At 43.2% G+C, this 19,980-nt stretch overlaps 2 protein-coding genes across 2 annotated transcripts in view; both read left to right on the top strand.

Annotated features, from left to right (window-relative positions):
• The first annotated feature begins 6,247 nt into the window (after positions 1 to 6,247).
• On the top strand, positions 6,248 to 7,841 carry LOC115383981 (doublesex- and mab-3-related transcription factor A1). Its single transcript, XM_030086224.1, has 2 exons — positions 6,248 to 6,795; positions 6,916 to 7,841. Exons 1-2 carry the CDS (start codon positions 6,345 to 6,347, stop codon positions 7,677 to 7,679), a joined length of 1,215 nt encoding a protein of 404 aa, XP_029942084.1. The 5' UTR covers positions 6,248 to 6,344; the 3' UTR covers positions 7,680 to 7,841.
• An 867-nt stretch (positions 7,842 to 8,708) lies between these two features.
• The window catches only part of LOC115383462 (glucosidase 2 subunit beta-like), a 131,432-nt gene continuing 120,160 nt past the window's right edge, over positions 8,709 to 19,980 (top strand). Inside the window, exons 1-6 of the mRNA XM_030085657.1 lie at positions 8,709 to 8,908; positions 9,140 to 9,256; positions 11,441 to 11,536; positions 13,290 to 13,347; positions 14,236 to 14,353; positions 19,672 to 19,801. Of these exons, the coding sequence (XP_029941517.1) occupies positions 8,827 to 8,908; positions 9,140 to 9,256; positions 11,441 to 11,536; positions 13,290 to 13,347; positions 14,236 to 14,353; positions 19,672 to 19,801 (601 nt within the window). The 5' untranslated portion in view covers positions 8,709 to 8,826. The remainder of the gene's footprint in view (positions 8,909 to 9,139; positions 9,257 to 11,440; positions 11,537 to 13,289; positions 13,348 to 14,235; positions 14,354 to 19,671; positions 19,802 to 19,980) is intronic.

Raw genomic sequence — 19,980 nt, forward strand, 5'->3', positions numbered from 1 at the left:
GCAGCTTTTAGCCCAGTTCTAGCTCCTCTTTTTCTAATTTCCAAAGGGCTAATATCAGATTTATTGCACCCAGGGGATTTTTACAGCCTCCTACTCTCTTTCTAAAGACCTTTATAGCTGGAGGAAATCTCTTCCTCAAACAGAAATTAACCAGGGGCCTTCTCCATTAGCTTGCCGACAGATCCTTTCACTCGAGGTGTGGTAAACAGCTCTTTGGAGGTCTGATTTAGAGGTGCACAGGTCGGCCTTCGTCTAAGCTCGGGGTTTAAAAAAAGAAAAGCAAACCAATGAAGCTGTTCAACTTGTTGGAATGCTGTGCAGAAGTTTGTTACCCGAACCCGACTTAGAGATTTTAAATTGCCTTGGATTGGCAAAGAGTCCATTCCCACCGATCGTTTTCCTGCTTGTTTCATTGTCGATGTCCTTTTTTAAGGTGTCACATTTTTATGAGTTAAACACACTCAGAAACCCGATTCTCTAAATCCCTCACGGAGGGCTGAGCTCATCTGCCACTGAGTTATGCATTGTTGCGCTGCAAAGCTCTCATTGTAAGTGTATCATTGAACGAGGAAGACTCATTGGCAGGAAACAAACAGGGAAGGTAGCCAGAGTAAGCACGGGACAAGGAACTCTCAGGGTTCAATCCTAACTTGTTTACACAGCGAAGGTTGCATTCATTGGCACTTGACCAGAACCTTTCAAGGTACTAATGTTTCCTAACAATCCACAACGCACACACACACACACACACACACACACACACACACACACACACACATGCATGCACTTAAATGTTCACACAGGTGCTGGAGTGTAAAAGTGAACCTGCATTTCCTTATAGATGCTCGTTGTTGATGCAGATGTAACATGCATGATTAAAACCACAGACGTATGCGCACACACAAACCAACCACCCACCCACACACACACACACACACACACACACACACACACATACACACACATTCGTGAGCAAACTTGACTGTCCTTGGCCCTCCATTGTTCGTTGGCACTGAGGCATTGCTGGGCTAAGTGAGGGCCCCTGATGGATACCCACCAGGCTCGGACCACCAGTAAAGGTGTGAGTCGGAGGAGGAGACGCAGAGTAAATGGAGGAATATTGAATAGGGGACTGGAAGATGGCACCAGATAGCAGGATGTGGAGACCCGGCGAGAGGCAGGGAATAGGAGAAAAAAATAATCCATTATCTGGTGTATTCAAATGCACAGGTGTGTGCATGAGTGGCAGGTGGATGCTTCTTTTCTCTGTATATGTTGGGAAATAGGATGCCGGTTATCTTCACAGGGCAGAAAATCCAAATTGTGTAGATTCGATGTGCAACACAGGTGTTGGCTGAGTTTGTATTTCCTCAGTTCGCTTTAGTTCTTTGAGCAGTTGTATTTTTTAATTATTAATGTAGGATTATTGAGTAAGTGTGCGCGGCCTGTTAGTGGGACCAGTGAACTCCAAATCCAATGATTTCCACTGTCAAATATAAGAATATGCAGCAGATGTATAAATAAATACATTAAATGGAGTACGAAAATATATCATGTATCAAAGCTTGTGTGCTAAATTACTCCAAATTCCAGCAGTTTTAGGTAACATTTTAGGCTGTTTTTAATCAAGCACCATTTGTAATTGTTTTGTATATTTGTCACAAAGAATTATAGGGGAGTAAATCTTTGTATTTACATATTTCTGTGTGTATTTTTTTTCACCTTGAACTAAGCATTAGTCTGATCTCCGGAGAGAGTTATGTCAGAGCGTTTCCGTAGGATGCCGAACTGGCAAAGGCGTAACTTGTGCCCCAGGCGTTGTAAACAGAGACACCAAGTCCAACAGCAACAGTCAACATCCCCAGGCGCAAAAAAAATAAATAAATAAATAAAAAAAAAAACAAATAAACAGAGAAAACCGTCTTGAAAACTCCGCTAAAAGCAAAGTTGCCGGCTGAACCCTGCCGAGGCCACACACACGTCACGCAAGTCGCTGCCTGAACGCGACAAAGCGCCGCTGACACGAGGGACTGCGGCGGGAGAAAGAAAGTCCCATTCATACAAGAGATGATCTTCCATTGAAAGTGCCACGCACAAGCAATCTGACCGTTCTTTGGCGGTCACTCACCCGAACGCGGCGAAGTGGAAGCCGCTGTGTGGCACTTTAATGACAAGGGTGTGAAGTGACAGATGAGAAAACAAATAGCTGAAGGTGGAGACCTTTAGCGAGCTGATAGAGAGGGGAATTTGTTGTAACTCGAGTGTCAGAAAAGAAATGCTGATGCCTTGAAACTCAAAGCGCTCAAATGTTTCTTTAACCTGTGATTTTAGGAACAATGGCGTGATGGGATTCTTCTCTCCGCCGGTTTCAACATGGCGTACAAACACAGCAAGATAAACAGATTATTAGTTGATATTATAGGACATTATTCAAGGGAAAAAAAATGTGCCCAGATGCTAAGATTTGCTCCTTAAGGATGATTACTTTTTTTTTCTCCCTCGGTTTTACTTTCTTATTTCTTCCCCCATATCTCCCTGACAGTACGAGACAATAATCAGGTTTTGTGAGATTTGCGAGTAGATTAGCAGCCACCTTGCCTCCGATAAGAAAGCTGCACAGATAAAGCCTGTCCTCAGAGGCACATGGCTGTGATGAAACACCATATCTGACATGAACAGATCTGTTAAGAACACAATTAAGACACTGTCTGGCCACATCTACTCTGGCTGCACTTATCCTCGCTGATCTCGCCGTTCTCTGTTGGTGATGAGGTTGAAAAGTTCTGACTCAAACAACATTGTGTGTGTGTGTGTGAGTGTGTGAATGTGGAAGTGGACTAAAGGGGAAAGAAAAAAATCACTTTGTCTGTATGTATTCTTGTTTGAAGGCCGGCCCGACTTGGCGTTGTGTAGTAATCCTTTGATCCACTGACAAACAGAAGAGGCAGTAAATGAGTAAATATAACGGTACATCTTTTTATCCCTAATCCACTATGTGGGGGCTTTTCCAGCCGATTCTGTCCCCCTTTTTTTCTCCTCTGGGTAATAACAAAGTAAAACCCAACTGGAGTCTTTCCAAATGCTCCAATACCATGAAACACACACACATATATATGCATCGGTGCTTTCATGATTCCTCCATGCTCGAAAGGAAGAGTAACTAACTTGCCAGAGGGTCCAATCAAAAAACACGTGATGACTTTCTGTCCTTAGTTTATTTAATTTAATTTTTTTTTAATATAATGTACTAAATTTGCTCCAAAACATTTGGAATCGAAAAAAAATGTATTTAAAAAGTTCTTGTTATCATTTCACTGATTTGGCCTTGTGAAGATAGATTGAGATTGTCGTGGCTAAAATCATTTGGACCCTCCTGGTCAAAGTGATCTAAAAGAAAAAAGAAAAAAAAAAACTAGCTGACAGCAGTTTCATGTGTCTGGATAAACTTGCCAGCCTCAAATCCAAACATGGAATTCCACTTCGCAGTGGATGAAATGATAAAGAAAGAAAGAAAAAAAAAACGGCTTGTACGTCCACACAGCATCTGCATCTCCGGCATTTATTTATGTTTTCCAGGGTTTGCTCTCGGTGTTGATGGATGCATTTCAGATTATCTTTCTCCAGCGCGCAGCTGGAGAGAACATGCACCCACCCCTATCGAAGCCCATCACTGGCCGTACATCTTTCTGCAAATAGCTTCTCAAAGCCTCCTCTGTACAAAAGGATGCTTTTTTTTTTTTAATATTATTATTATTTTTACAACAAACGCCTGTATACAATACGCAGGTTTTTTTTTGCAGGAAATGTTGGCACATGCGTTTGTATGAATGCAGGTGTGCATGTCTTATCTCTGCATGGCGAAAGAGGGAGGTGGGCTTCTGATAAGATCCAAGGAAGGACATCCCTGCAAAGAAGAGGCGAATAAAGCACAAAAAGCAACTCAAAAGCTTTTAGTTTCAGAGCCAGTTATCTTCCCTTTTTTCTATAACCTGAAATACCCACAAATCTACAAGTGCAGCAACATTAACATCAAATCACAAGCGATTTTCCTTTTGCTTGTGCTGCAGCAGATCTTTCCCAACGATGCCCTTCAGGGAATCATTATCTCAATACAATGCCGCAAGAGGACTGAGAGCTTCAATCCACGTCTTCTTTAATCCACATCCATTATTCAGAGGGAGTCGTGCAGAGCCTGAACTACAGAGAGACCCGCAGCCGCAGACGTCTGATTATTAGCTTGGCTGCATCGTTAGTGAAAAAACGCACTTTGGACCTGGTATTGTTGAAAATAACATGAAACGTCCAAAATATGGAAGTCGTTGCATTCACATAGCACCACTCTGCCACGAGGTAATGCAAGCTGATCTGCAAAAAAAATGGTAATGAATTGGATCGAAACACTGATCCAATGTCAAGATGACATTTCAGATCATTGAAAGCAAAGACAATGGACAGTGAGGAACTGCATTAATAAATAAATGAAAGAAATGCAACAGTAGATGAAGAGCTATGGAGTAAACAGGAGTGCTGTAGAGTTTTAATGCTATTGATTATACCTATTTTCATAAAGTTTTTTTTTTTTTTTTTTCCACAGGTGGACAGCAGACAAATTAAAAGCTGCTTTATCTTGGTCTTGAAGCTGGAGACTCTGGCAGACTGTTCCACATGATCCAAGGAGTCTGGGTTTTTCATTAAATACCAGTACATAAGAAATGTATATATTTATTCAGACCATTCAAATCATTCTCATCCAACACAATCTGCCCTTGAGTAGGTCAAACTAAAGACAACACTGACCTGTCATTAAAAAACTCCTCATGTTTACTAAAGTAAATTTCACATTGTTCTAATGATTCAATCTTTTTTTTTTCAGTTAAAATAATGTGAAATTATGCCAGATCGATGCTTTATTTGCTGAAAGATATAAAATCCTCCCTGCCGCAGTGAATTTCTTCAGGCTACAGCCTTCTTTCTTCCAGTTGGCTATAGCCTGTCACATCTGAAGGCTGCGAGATTTCTGTCCCCTTTTTGTACGTCTTGTATGCTCAAGCTACTGCCAGCAGTAAGGAAGCCAGCTTTCACTGCTGCACTGATCCTTCAGCTCCGTGTCACTCAGTGTGATCTGCAGAGAATAAATTGAAAACAGCAGACTTCAGTTTAAAATATTATGCCAGATCATTTTTTTGCAGACTGGAAAATGATCCCCTGGCTTGAAGGATCCTCGTAGTCAAATAATACCGTCATCTTGGTGCGGATCATGACTGAGGATTTATGCAGAAACCTTTAAAATTCTGTTTAGAGCAGATGTGAGGGAGAGATGAGGGCCACAAATATCTCATGACGATTGGATCGATTTTTTAAAGTAATGTAATTAATGAATATATCAAGTTGAAACTTTGAAAATCTCTTATTTCATAAGATGTGAAACTGATGATATATATGGCAGATTGGCTTGAGAGAACAAGGGCGCATGTGCAGGCTGTTGCTTGTGTCTAGAATATATTTCAGGGCTACTGAATCATAAAAAAAGTACAAAAGTCATAATATGATTTGCACGCACGCACAAAGTAGATAAAGGAAGCGGGCGCATAAGCAGTTGCATGGCAAATAATGCCTTGGTTTATGTATCCCTTGGTGACTGACACCATGTTTGTCACATTATGCTCACATTGTCTCCCATGTAACGGTAAAGCAATCTGGAGCGTGTAACTGGATCCCGTCTGCATGGGGAGAAATGAATGAAACAAGTGACAAGGTATGATTAGTTATCCTCCAATCTCTCTGGCTGTTTGTTGACAGATGGGTCTTTTGTGGAGGTAATTTGTTCAACAGAATAACCAGGTAGATAATTGCCTGTTACTTTTGTGGCCATTGTTTGTGCTAAAAACACCCCAACAGTGAAGACTCGTTGCTCGGCAAGGCGACCGAAGGGGGTCATTGTGGGAGGGCGACTCAAGGCAACCTGTTGTCAGTTTGGGATGTGCTCGACTCAGTGTGCATATTAAACACTGTGTTAACATTGCTTTATGAATGAAGTTCCTTTAATGGCAAAACGGTGTTGGTGGGCCTCAACTTTTCTTAAACTGCAGCTGCATATAGGCTCGGTTTCATCAGATTAGGTCATTCATGTAGAATGCAAATAAACATGATAGGGTATTAAGAGGCTTGAGCGGAAAGGGGTGTGACAAGGTGTTGTATTTCATGTCAAACCACCTGGTGAGGAGGCACTTAAGGCGCTGGTTCAGGGTTCCAGCGCAGAACAGAGACTCGGACAGGGCCACACTCCAACACCTGCAAGTTCACTGCATCGGTTTAAGACTTTGTAGTAAATTTCCCCTCCAGCGATGGAGAGCAGGATCAGACCTCTTGGCCTGAGCGCGCACACTCCCAGCCCGCTGGGCAGCTTACAGATGCCCCCGTCCCTCCTGCGCCCTCCGCCGCTGTTCCTCCGCGCCTGCAACCCGACGCTGGAGAGAGGATACCCGCGCACCCCGAAGTGCGCCAGGTGCAGGAACCACGGCGTGGTCTCCGCGCTCAAGGGCCACAAGCGCTTCTGCCGCTGGAGAGACTGCGTGTGCGCAAAGTGCACGCTGATCGCGGAGCGGCAGAGGGTGATGGCGGCGCAGGTGGCGCTGCGGAGGCAGCAGGCGCAGGAGGAGAGCGAGGCCCGGGAGCTGCGCCTCCTCTACCCGCAGGGATCGGCCCTGGGCACCGCGGTACCGGCGTCTCCCAGCACACCCACTGCTCCAGCTGCGCCCTGCTTTGAGGTTTTTGGAACAGAAAACCAGAAATATGGTGAGTTAGAAATAAGTGAATGGATCGCTTCTAAAGCGCGTGTTTTGTTATTTAACAAAATAAAGTTATTATAGTCACATGTCACTGACATTGATTTCTTTTTTTGTGTGTGTATTTTAGATGACAAATTAAGCAAATACAGCTTCTACAATGGCTTGGTGGGTCGTCCCTTCTTCGCCTCCCACCCTGCACGGCTGCCCTCTCCAAGTGGAACCGGGTCTCCATCCCCCGGTAAGGACATCACCGGGGACCGCGGGAGTCCCTCGCCGGTGTCCGATCAGCGCTCTGACCCCACAGAGAGTCCCCACGGGTCCAGCTCCTCCTCAGATCCGGAGTCTGGGAGCGAGTCGGAGAAACCCAAGGAGTACCCGAGCCTGGAGCGCGACCCCACCGACATCATGACCAAGATCTTCCCCCATCAGAAACGGGACGCTCTGGAGTCTATGGTGAAGACGTGCAAAGGCGACATAGTCAGATCGATCGAGCTCGTGCTGAACTCTAAAGAGAGTAAATCTGACTCTGAAGGTGCGTCTCAGTCGGGTCTCCCGGGCGCGCTCGGGCCCTCCGGTGCGCTCGGCGCTCCGGGGAACAAGTCCGCCTTCTCCCCGCTGCACTTGCCGCCGGCTGCCGGGGGAGACGGCCTGTACGGACTGAGCCCCCGCCTCGGGGTCAGCCCCTTACGGCTCGCATATTCCTCTGCAAACGGCGGCGTGGCGAGTTTTATGTCACCATACATGACATCTGGACTGATGCCAGTGTTTCCTCTGCGCCCCCCTTTGGACTCATACTCCTTCCCCGGGATGATCCGAGACCTCAGTTACCTCCAGAGCAAAGAGTCCCTGTGCGGTACAGGACTTTACGCACGACTAAACAATGACAAATAACACTTTTACTGTTGTGAAATTGAATACACTTTCCAAGAGCCTCGAAACCAATGAATGTGCTCAAAAACAGTTTAATTATCACTTGTTTGTACACTACATTCTGTAAAGTTTGGTTTTGATTAATAAAGCTATTTTGTTGTTATATTTTATGTTTCAAGAAGACATCTGTCTCTTTGTAAGTGATGTCCATCAACCAAAGTTATGGAGAGCCTCTGTTCTTCAAATTTGTCTCTATGCTTCAATGCACCTGCAACATTCTTTCTCCAACAAGATCAACAAACCCTTATAAATAGCTCCTCATTGCAATCAGGTGGGATTCAGCGTCCAAAATATACAGGACAGAGACTCCTTAGGACCAAGATCACAGTATTAATTTTTATTGTTAAGCGACAGGTTAAAATAACGGTGAGGTGAAAACAATCCCGATGAAATAAATTTTATTTTGAAATAAATTCATTAATGAGCAAATACTGTGAAGTTATGCCTCATGATGAATGATCAGAAGTCAGTGCAAATCATTATAAAGTACAAATAGAAAACAAGTAAATGCAAAAGTTGTTAAAGCTGTTAAATTATTAATCTCTGGGATATATATAGTATTCTATTCTATTCTGTTCCATTCTATTCTATTCTATTCTATGTAGTCAGATAAGCAACTGATATATACAGACAAATATTCAAAGCAAGCTTTGCTGTCATATCAATACATGCAGTAGGACAAATTCGATGAGTCTAAAATATCAAAACTGAAAAAAGATCAAATATAATTGAATTAGCACATTTCATTAATTGTTTCACCATTTTTAGATTCTTATTAGATCAGAAGCTTATTAAAGCCTCTTCATATTAAAAATTAATTGAATTTATTGTATTTAATAATTAATATTATCGGATCAGCGGGAATGATTTGTAAATAAAAACACGAGCCGCACTGAATTGACATGCGCACTTCCGATTGGTCCCGCGAGTCACGTGACTCGTGACTAAGAACCAATGGGAAAGCTCAGGAGCGTCACGAGCCCGCGTGTTTCAGGAAGTGAAAACATGGCCAGTTTTGAATGCTGGAAGTGCTCGAGGAGTTTGAAACACCCTTCAGCGGGATTTGCGTGAGACAGGAGGCGGGGAGCTGACGCGCGCGGCCGCCGACATGCGTTTCCACCTCGTGCTCGCGGCCGTCCTGTGGGCCGGCTGCGCGGACGCGCGGAAAGTGCGGGGGATATCTTCGTCCTGTGAGTCCAGTGTCTCCTTGAAGCTCCAAGCTAAGCAGCTGCGTCCATATCAGTTGAAAACACCGCGTGACTCCAGCTGTTGCAGCATCAGCACACACACAGCGTGCTGGAGGAGTTTACAATACTGTCACGCGCACTGACAAACACCTGACATGTTTAAAACCCCTCTCCAATGAAAGCTTCGCTTCTTAACATCAGTTGTATTATGTCTTCATGCTTTATGCGGTGCAGATAAAAGGTTCTACAGGGAGAGGAAGTCCTTTCTGTGCATCGACGGGTCGAAAATCATCCCCTTCGAGCAGGTGAACGACGACTACTGCGACTGCGAGGATGGCTCTGATGAACCAGGTAAAGGGTTTATTTGTCTGTGGTGATTCACTTGGGCAAACTCTCCTTCTCTCTCTGTTTGTTTCTGTTAATGTTTGCTGAAGAATACTGACCCGATTTTATACTTTAATTCTAGTGTTAAACATCACAACCTTTGAACTCTGCACATGATCCCAACTTCATCCAGCTCAGGGTTGTGGAGACTGGAGAGCATCCCAGCTGACACTGTGCTAAATACAGGACGCAACCTGCACAGACAGCTGAAAACAAAGGAAGACAGATTCACAAACATTAATTTACAGGATGCATTTATTTTTGGAGCTCAGATAATGCAAATTGTGTGGTGAGAGTAACCCCTAACCTCTACACATCTGTGGCTCAAATCACACATGTCAATGCATTAAAGCCCTCCACATCTTGCCTTTATTTGCTTCTGAATCCCTAATTTCAGCCATTCTTTAATTTCACCCATCAACTGTGGTTGTGGGCAGCCGGGGCCAACGCAAACGGACACCGAGTGGAAGAAAAAGTATCATCCGAACAAAATTCAAGTGAATCACTGGCCACTCAGGAGCTCCAACATCACAGACTTCATACAGAGATTAAAAAAACACCCACAGACGTTCACAGCAATGGGCAATTTAGTCACCAATCAACACACCGAGCACGTCTTTGGCTTGTGGGTGGAAGCTCCCCGGGCTTTCAAAGGAAGCAAAGCAAGCTGGCCGAAGGAGAACAGTCTCAACAATGAGGTTTATATTTGAACTTGAATGTTTTTATTATGAGATGAAACCTACTGGACAGCATCTTCATTTAGTTTTTCTTTTCCACAAATGTGTTGGATCATTGAAATTCCAAATCAGACGTGGAATTGCACAACAGATAACCTGAATATTATAATTACCTGAATTGGAGTAAATTCCCTTAAAGCAGCCAGGCTTTTGTAATTTTTTTGTATGAGGCAAATGATGAGAACCATCCACAATTTCCTTTTTTTTTTAAATCAAGCAGTTAAAACGCAGTTATGTGTCATATTTGACTTACTTTACTTTTGTTGAATTTGCACATCCCATAATATGACTTTTCTTGGGATGAGCAGAATTTATCAATGCTCAAGTATCATATTTTGCAGCAAGATTTGACAGTTGATTTGCTACAAAATTATTGACAGCTACTGACAGCGAACCTCATTTACTACATTTTGGAAATTTGACAGTGTAGCCGTTGGAATATAAAAGAATTCTATTTAGAGGATTTAATCCAGGTTTGGTAATAAACATTTAGTGAACGTAAATTTCTTCAGATTATTCGCTCAACTGAACGTTTTTAGCTTCGTAAAGGACAAATACAGGCGAGTACAGGTGTACCTCACGGAGTGATTGATGAGTGTAGGTTGTTTTCTTGCTGATGTAAAAATGCAGCTAAAACATTTCTTGTGGATTGAGAGAAAGATTAATGAATTTTCCAGTAGACTCTCTCTGTTTGGTTTTGTTGTGCTGTATATTTGTAAAGGCAATTTTTTTAGCAAAATAGAGTAAAAAAAAAGAAAAGAAAACAAACTCTGATGCATATCTATATTAAAAAAAATGCCTTCAAAGGTGTGAATTCTCATTCATATGCTTGTCAAACAAATACAACCTTAAAAAATTGTGATTGTAACTCATCAAAGACAAGTGGTCTGCACTTATGGAAGCGCCGTAATGGGCATATCAGCTCAGTGCAAAGTCAGAGCAAACGAAGGGTTAATAATGCAGAATTGTGCATATTTTGCATGGTGCTGTCACCTGTTCATCCCTAGATAGGAAAAAAAAATCGCACCACCCAAGTATTTAAGATCTTGCTTTTGCGACACATTTAAGAAAAGATGAAAATACATCATATCATTGCTCAATGTTTGTAACATTTTGCATTTCTTGTCAACATTCCTCTATTAGAATTATAAAGAAAACATAAGTATTGTCTTGCTCACACAGCAGAATAGATGCTGGTGTACGAACTGAAATAATTAGTCAAAAGTTGCAAAAGGATAAATCAACAGACTGCATCAGTTCTATAAATAACAACTGAAATGCTTTTACGCCGTTTTTCACTCATCATCCGGTTGTAGTTGTAGATTCTGCGTGAGCATGTTTGATAAATTGTCCAGATTATTTGTTAAAGCTTCTCGAAAGTTCTGCGTTGACCTTTTCTTCTGACCGCTGGCAGGCACCTCCGCCTGTCCTCGAGGCCGCTTCTACTGCACCAACCTGGGATTTCGCCCGCACTACATCCCATCGTCACGAGTCAACGACGGCATCTGTGGTAAGAGTGTAATGGGACCTTGAGGATTTCAGGTGATTGATCATAGTGTCAGTTATGTGAACATCAAGTTAGTAGTTTTGTATTTTTCACTTGAGAATGCATTCTTTAGTCTTACAAATATTGTGAATCCTCATGTTTCTACTACATATCAGAGCCGGCAGACAAAAACAGCTCTATCTAGGATTTTTTTTCAAGGTTCACTCCTGGAAATAATGCTGCGATTTAGCTGTGAGGTTCTTGCTTCGATTGGTGAAAAGTTGTACTGTTTGCTTCCCCCCCCCCCCCCCCCCCCCCCCCCTTTGTGTGTTGTGCAGACGTGGACAGAAATTCACATTTTGCTTGATGTGAGGAAGCTGACAACTTGATGTACACACTGTCACTCCTTTTTGTAGAACAAACAAACGGATGATGTAGACATGGCAAACAAGACACGGCTCCCTCACGCACACACGCTTTCCTCGGAAAAGCATCCTGTCTTTTCCCTCAAGGCCTCCCTCCAATCTTTATTTTAAAGTCTGCCACACGCTTTGCCTCATCAGATTTTTTTTTTTTTTTTAGCCCGATCTCTCCCCCTCTTTTCTCTCCACCTCTGTTAAATTCAATACGTTGTGCCGCCGACGTCTCCTCTGTCGCTGGCGCTTTAAGCAGCTGCAGCATTAGGGGGCGTGCAGCCATTGCAGGCAGAAGAAGAAGGAAAAAAAATGAGAAATGAAAGAGCAGTAGGGGGAATATTTCCCAGAGCCTTCCTCCTTTTTTCTACTCCCACTTGTCTTCTTTTCCCTTCCCCACCTTGAATGGAGCCACTTAATAGCTCGCACATCGCAGCTTTTTGCTCTCCGACTGGCTGTTGAAAGACTTTTATTGGCATCCCTTTTTGGGCCGCGATGCTCCCGTTTCGCTGGTCACCAATGGGGTTCTAGATAATTGAGAAGTTTCACACTGTGCTCGCTCTCGTGGGTGAAACATCTGAGCAAAAGCCAGATCTGAGCACTTAGGAAACACCACGCAGTGGATGTTATAAGTGGTTGATCTCTGGAGAGCCTCTTTGAACCGAAGAGAGAGAGAGAGAGACGTCACGCAGAAACGGAGATTTAATCCTCGTCGTTGAGGATGACGAGTGACTGTGTATCTGCGCTAATGTGTGTATGCTCCTATCAGTCACAGAATTCATATAAACCATGGATCTGCAGTTTAATAGCTGCGATCATCATCTGAAGTCACACCTCTAGCATTCTGTATTAACTCCATCAGGCTGACATGTGTTTGTCTTTCTTTCACTGCAGTCCTTCTACTTTTGGACCCGTCTGAAAAAACTAATATGCAAACATAAACCAATGAGAAATCCTCAAACTATCTATTTATGAGCTTGGATTCTGCAGGGAATTTATGTTGTACAGTAGTATTCCTGTAAAGGTAATGATGCATTACTTGGCAGAGAAATTGTCCAGACAACAATTTAAACTGGATAAGATAATTAGGAGGTGGCAGGTCGTTGAGGCTGTGCTCGGTTCATCCTCACAGTTCCGAGGCTCCTATTAAATCAACATAATGTCACATTTTCTTTCTTCAATCTTCCAATCCACTAAACAAGAGTCAACAACAAAGAACAGTCATTTGTTGTTGCTGGTAAAGAAGATTTGTCTGTTTCTTCATGGGTTAATAACGCATATATTCTGTTGCTCACCTGATATGTTCTTCTCTTCTTCTTTGTGTGTTTGCGTGTTGGAATGGTTTCTCCCTCGCCGTCCACCAGACTGCTGCGACGCTTCGGACGAGTACAACAGCCACGCTCACTGCCAGAACACTTGCTGGTCAGTTCATCAGCAGCTCATGTTCAGTATTTATGAACGAGCCATCACGCACTCACGATTCCAGTCGTGATACATACACGAAACGATCTGTATACAAAACACGCATTCGCCCTGCTGCAGTGTGAATTTGTGAAAAGAATTTGTGTTGATGCTGATATTCACATCTCCTCCACGATGGTGACTCAATCCTTGTGCCACCAGGGGGCATGGTGCCACTATGATTAAAACCCAGATACAGTTAAGGCTTTTCTCCTGTAACGTCGGTGGGTCACAGCGTTGTCTTGATAAGTACTTCAAGTCAGATCTCTCTCTCTCCACATTCTCACCTCCAAACGCAGGAAGTTTCCATGCAGATAATTTAGTTTTTTTTTTTTATGAGATATGATCTACATGCACCATGGGGCGGCACATCCTCCAGCACAGATATTTCTAAGAACTCATTCTACTCCGAGGCCGTATTTATCATTTTTTTTTCCCAGCGAAGATTGACCATGCGGCGATGCGGAGGTATAACCCGCTGTGTAAACGCAGCTTCTAATATGCTAACCCACTTCTTTTGTTGACAGTCCTCTATTATTTCATCCTCTGCTATTCGCCTCCAAACCACATACAAGCCGAGTGTATCTCATTATGTTTTCACAAGGTCCACACTCATATTGTGTTTGCCAGACTTCAAAAACAATTTAGTTCAGCCGCAGAGCATCAGCCCCCGTCTTATTTACTCTTCTATTTTCCCATTTGGATTCCTGCTGCATCGCAGGCCCTTAAAAATTGGATTGCGCCATCTCGGTGACCATAGCAGGGGCGGCCGATGTTTTCTCGGTAATGATCGGGCTGTGCATCCTCCTCTCTCTCTCTCGCTCTCGCTCTCTCCTGCCCTTCCTCCAGGAATCTGGGACAGAGGGAGAGAGCGTACGTGGAGGGCCAGATGAGGACTCTGGACGAGGGTTTGCGGCTCAAGCAGCAGCTGATTGAGGAGGGAGTGCTGCTCTGGAGGGAGAAACAGGTACATTCTCTTTTGTTGAAGCATTTTCCACCTAAATAACATTGAGTTATCTGGATTTTTTTCCCCCCCCCTGAAGTACATAGTTTTAACTCCTGTTTCATCTGCTGTTCAAACTTTTGCATTATTAAGAAGGACACTAAAAACATGAAAGTTTCCACAACGTCCTAAAATTGCTGAAACAGTCACGTCAGAGTAAATACACTCCAAGAAAACGGGTGTGAAATTGCTGGATGGTATTCGCAGCCGGTCTTCTGAAGGCCTCAGAAAGCTCTTTACATTCTGCCTTGGTTTCACCCAACAGTGGAGAAGCCAGCGGATAATCATACCGGATTGGACCACCACACACACTTAACGTTCACAGCCGTGAGCATTTTGCTGTCACAGATTCATGAATGCAAAACATGCACTGGAAGAACATGCAAACTCCACACAAGAAGGGGTTTACAAGCCCGGATTTAATCTGGGGATTTTGACGATGCAGTGAGCCAAGCTTTAATTAATCTCGCCAGATTAGCAACGTCAGATACGGAGGGTTCATAAAAGGGCGTACTTAAACTTTCTCCAGGTTTTTAAAGTAATTTATATGATCAAAAATGAAACTCAAACCATTTTAATGAACATTTTAGTTCATCACTGTCATGTCTTATTTATTGTTATCATAATGTCTCATTTTTCAAACATTTAATCAAGTGTTATTTTATTAGTAGATGCCAGCTAAAGTCAGCTGTGGCTCAGAAAACTTTAGGCACCAAAGAGAAGTAAACAGAGAAGGAAAAACCGCAGAACTGATTTGTACCTCTGAGCAGCTGTCAAAGTTTTGAATCAGATTCTCGTGGCATCAGATGGAGATATTTTTACTTGTCTGACTCGCAACAAAAAGCTTCGGCTAATACTAAGCAAGAACCATCATCAGCTGGTGAACACTTTGCTCAGGGTGGCACTGGAGGATCATCGAGGGGAGCACATTTATTTTACTGGCACTTCATTGCAGATGCTGAAACATTCGATTCCCTTTTCCTTCATCTTGTTTCCTCCTGTCGGTATCCACATGGCAGAAGAAATCCCCCCACACATGATCAGTGCGATCCAGGCGTGATGCAGTTGTGTTTAGGTACCGTCTCCCTCACGCTCCACACATGTAATTAACTTGTCACTCCTCCTCCTCGCGCTGCCTCGCTGTAACTACGCTGTTATTACCTGGCTATCTGGCCAGCGCACTTGACGGATCGGGACGGCGGGGTTAATTTGCTCGCCTGTGTGCGCCGCGCTGCGAGGATTCCTATTCCGAGCGAGCAGCTTGCGCTCCGCGATACTGTTTTGATCGAGCGTGTCTGCGGAGCCTGCTGCTGCGGGCGTCTGTTGTGTTTCCCAGCGTGCCGCGCAGGTAGCCGCTGCTTTGTCAGACGGAGACGGTCCTGAAACCATGTTTCCCAGCCGTCGTCCCACTGGAAACACTTCGGATTTGTTTACCATCTTCTTCTTCTTTTTTTTTTTTTTTTAACAAAACAGACATACAAATACAGTTTATGATCTCTAAATCTTCCTCATCATGAGATTTTCCTGCCAATTAAATTACTTTCTTTCTACATTTTGTGCACCACTTTGCAAGAGATTTGATTGTATAATTGGTATGCAGTGGTGTATCTTTGTTCTAACTTTTAATTTCAGTTTCCTCGTCTTTAGGGAGCCAGTATCGTCCCACTGTTACTGGTTTCCCAGTGACACTGTGAAAAGGCCTCCAAAGTGACATCCTTCATTTGCGATCTCCTGCATAAGTAATCAAAGATGCATTAGAAAGTGGAACCCCTCCTTTGGATCTCTTCAGATGCTTACAGGAGGTTTCCATTGTTTCATCGCTGAAATACAAAGAGCCACAAACCATTTTTTGTGCGGTCAAGTCTGGCTGACTTGATGGATGTCGCAGGATCTTTTGTGCTTGAAAATTAACTGCATAAAGCTGAAGTGTGAGGCTGTTGTGCTGCTCGACGTTCGCCCGTTGTTGCGCTCGTTTCAGACCGCCCGCCGCCGGTCGTGTGAAGGACTCGTTCAGAGCACTTTTTACAGTTCTGACTTTCTCAGGGCTGCCCTAAATCCTTGAGTATTTAGTTATTTATTATGTGAGGAATGGCGTAATTTCAAGGTGTTCTGAAGCACTTTGGAGCAGTGTTTGTGTGCGAGTGAAGAAAAGGATTCTGGAGACTGCCGGGCTTGTTTAAAACATGCTGTACTTTTAATGAAACACACAGTTTACAAAGATGCCACTTAACTGACAACACAGATTTAACTGAAGGCCACTTTTTGTCACAACTACACACTCACACACACAGAGACCATCAACTGGCAAATCAGATGTGTGTGTTTTTTTTTAATTCTGCACTTCCCTGTTCTGTTCTGTTCAGTTTCCCCCCCAACTGATTGGCAGATCGAGGCTGAAGTGTCACCCAGCCCTCCCAGCCCCGCCGCTCTTTGTGATCCTCTTTCCTCTCGCTGTCTTTCTGTTGATGTGGCGGGGTTACCTCGGGGGGCCTCGTATTGGAAACCTTACACAATCACTCAAAAATGAACTCCTCCTGCGGTTCAATGGTTAAAGAAGAATCTGCTGTTCAGGAAAAAAAGGAAAAAAAGAAATGCTCACTAGAAAACTTTTAAATCAAATTAGAGGCCTTCTTACACAACAAACGCTGAGCGTAGCAATGGATGCTCTGAGCCCGAGAACCAACAGTAATGGGAATAATGCTCTTAATTGAATACAAATTGGTATTCAATGAAATCCTTTTGCAGGAGGTTTGTGATTCTCTTTCTGTTTATCGGTCCACTTTTAGAAGTACATCCTCAAGCAGGGAGTGATGCGCACGATTTTAATGCCCCCGTGTTTAAAAAAAGAAATGCCTTGCTCTGCTTTTTGTTACTATAAAATGCTGAATACTGCCAAACAATTGACTTTATTCAGGTTTTATTTGGTTTAAGATACAAGAGAACTCGTGATCACAAACTCATACAAATCTAAACTTGGGTTTACATCCAGAGCTCATTAGCTTTTGGTGTTTTCGTACTTTATCCCAACTTCTTACATGTTGTGGGTGTTATTCCGCAGTAAATATGTTCTTGTACGTCCATAATGGAGCCCATTAATCACCGCTGCAAACTGAAGGTAGCTTATAAAGCGGCCTGGCCTAGAAAGGTAGTCATCCTTAGCTGAACCACGAGGAATCCATCACTGCATTACCAGAGTCTCTGAGGAGGGATTGGAAGGAAGGACTGACACACACACACACACACACACACACACACACACACACACACACACACACACACACACACACACACACACACACACACACATACACATACACATACACATACACACGCATACACACACAAACAAGGAGATGCTGTTCTTTCATATTAATTGGTCCATTACAGAGAGTGATGATAGGTTATGCTTGGTTGTCAAAAGCTGTCATTTTTTTCGGTGCGACGGCAACACCTCCCGATGCAACTGATTTAAATAGTCCATTGTGCGGTCCTGGCTGCCGTCGTGCGAGTTTCTTCGCCGGCGCTCCGGCTGGTCCTGTTCGGGGAGGCGGATACATTCAAGCATAAAGAAAGACCGGGGGCGAGGAGGGCACGGAAACATGTGGCCACTTCTTCTGTTTCTTTTGAGACAGCAAATGGCTGCAAAGTCATGTTTCCCACGTATGAAATAAATGATCACAGCTATGCAGAAAGCAGCACAATGCCTGTTCTGTATTAAGCTGGGTCTATCTTATCAGCTGTAAACATAAAGTGCATTTGTGATTCAGTAATGAATACATGCTTTTTTCCCCCGCCTTATTTGCATGTAAATAACAAATCATTTGGAATTAGAGGTGCTAGAACCTGGTGCTAGCTATTGTTCTACCAGTCTGGGGAAAAAAAAAATGCAGTTGATGCTCAAACTGCACGGTTTGTTGCTAATTTATCATTATTGCAATATCTACTTGTTCAACATTCATATTGCAGTAGACTGACTCAGCTGTGGTAAATGAGTTTTCCATTCACTGGGTATTTCTGCTTTCCAAATTCAAAATAACAGCATTTTAGCCATGGAAGAAAAACTGATTAATCATGAATAATTCAGAAATAGCTGGGTTAACTAATTAAAGAAAACAACTGGCAGAGAAGGGGCATTATTTGGGAGGGAAATTACACTGACATCAGTTGGGTAAGTGTTTGTATGATCAATACTGAACATCGCCGATCGTCTGCTGACCTTACATTATGCTGTAAAGTATAGGTTTTGGAATCTTGACTGTTTCAGCATCATTTTTCCTTTTAAAATAGGCTTTTGAGGCTGAGTGTTTAAAGCCACAACATTAAGACGACGTTCAAATTGATAATAAATGGTGTATTTTTAAAAAATGCAAATTTAAGAAGCATTTGTAAAAATTTAGATGAGGACAGTAGTAGTTGAAAATATCTAGATTTAAGCTAGGTTTGACAAAAACAACATAAAAAGAAAACCTAGAGCACCTGAGGCCTCCGCGCTTGAGCAGGTCAGTGTTGATGGTTCAATCCCCGACTTGCTGTTTCTGAATCTGACCTCCAAAATGTTCTAAACGGAGGTCGAGCTCCTTCCACAGCAGCGATGGCGTCGATGTGAATGTCATTACAGTTCAGAGTGTTTAGTAGCTGGTTAAGAGGTCAAAGTGTGCGATACGAGCGAATTCCATATCAGAAGAAAATGTCAGGTTGAAATGTTTTGGGTTAGCAGCCATTATCCAATCTGAAGTTATACGATGATATTAAATTCAACTTTTTGACCTTATTTTGCACATTTTGAGTTGCTCTATCTTTGCAATTCTATTTCAGTCTTCACTTTTAAACTTTCCCTCTCAAAATTGACTTTAACATGATAATATGTATTCTAAAATGCAACAAATGCATCATTTAGTATGTATTTTTTTTTTTGTTAATATACATTATTTGGCCCGAAGACACAACATTCCTTATGAATAGCAGACGTACGGAGGGACGAAGCTAGTTTTGAACTCCTGAACTCTTTGAACTAACAGTGAACTGTTGAAGTGCCGGAGGAGGGATCACCATCCGTCCAGTCAGGAGGAGTCAATGTCAGGAAGCCACAGATGTTTGTTAGCTCCAGATTAACGTCAATCACTTGTGTCGATGATGAGAGGTTTCAATATGGATCAAACTGATGGACTGGTCAGCCAACTTTTCCGTCTCTGGAATGGCACTGCTAATAAAAAAAAAAAAATGCTTAAAAAGTGGACAATTGTTCCATAATTTACCGTGTTTTTTGTCTGTTCCTTCTTCAGGCTCAGCTCAGAGAGCTTCAGCAGGCGGCCGAAGACCTGCAGATCAAATTGGAAGAGCACAGGCGGAAGAAGCACGAGGCCGAGCGGCTCAAGGAGCAGACGCTGAAAGCACTGGAAGCAGGGGACGGCGGTGAGGGTCGCGCCTTTTTTTTTTCCCCCAACCTGCCGTGATTTGGTTAGGAAGTCCACTGAAAGCCGTTTTGTTCTTTTGGTAGAATCGTCTGCAGTCACAGCTACAGGGCTCCTTCCAATTCATTTCAGCTGCGCCTTGCATTGAACAAAAAGTAAATTGGCCCCAGAACCTCGGGT

This window comes from Salarias fasciatus, chromosome 3 (genome assembly GCF_902148845.1).
Source record: "Salarias fasciatus chromosome 3, fSalaFa1.1, whole genome shotgun sequence".
Lineage (NCBI taxonomy): Eukaryota > Metazoa > Chordata > Actinopteri > Blenniiformes > Blenniidae > Salarias > Salarias fasciatus.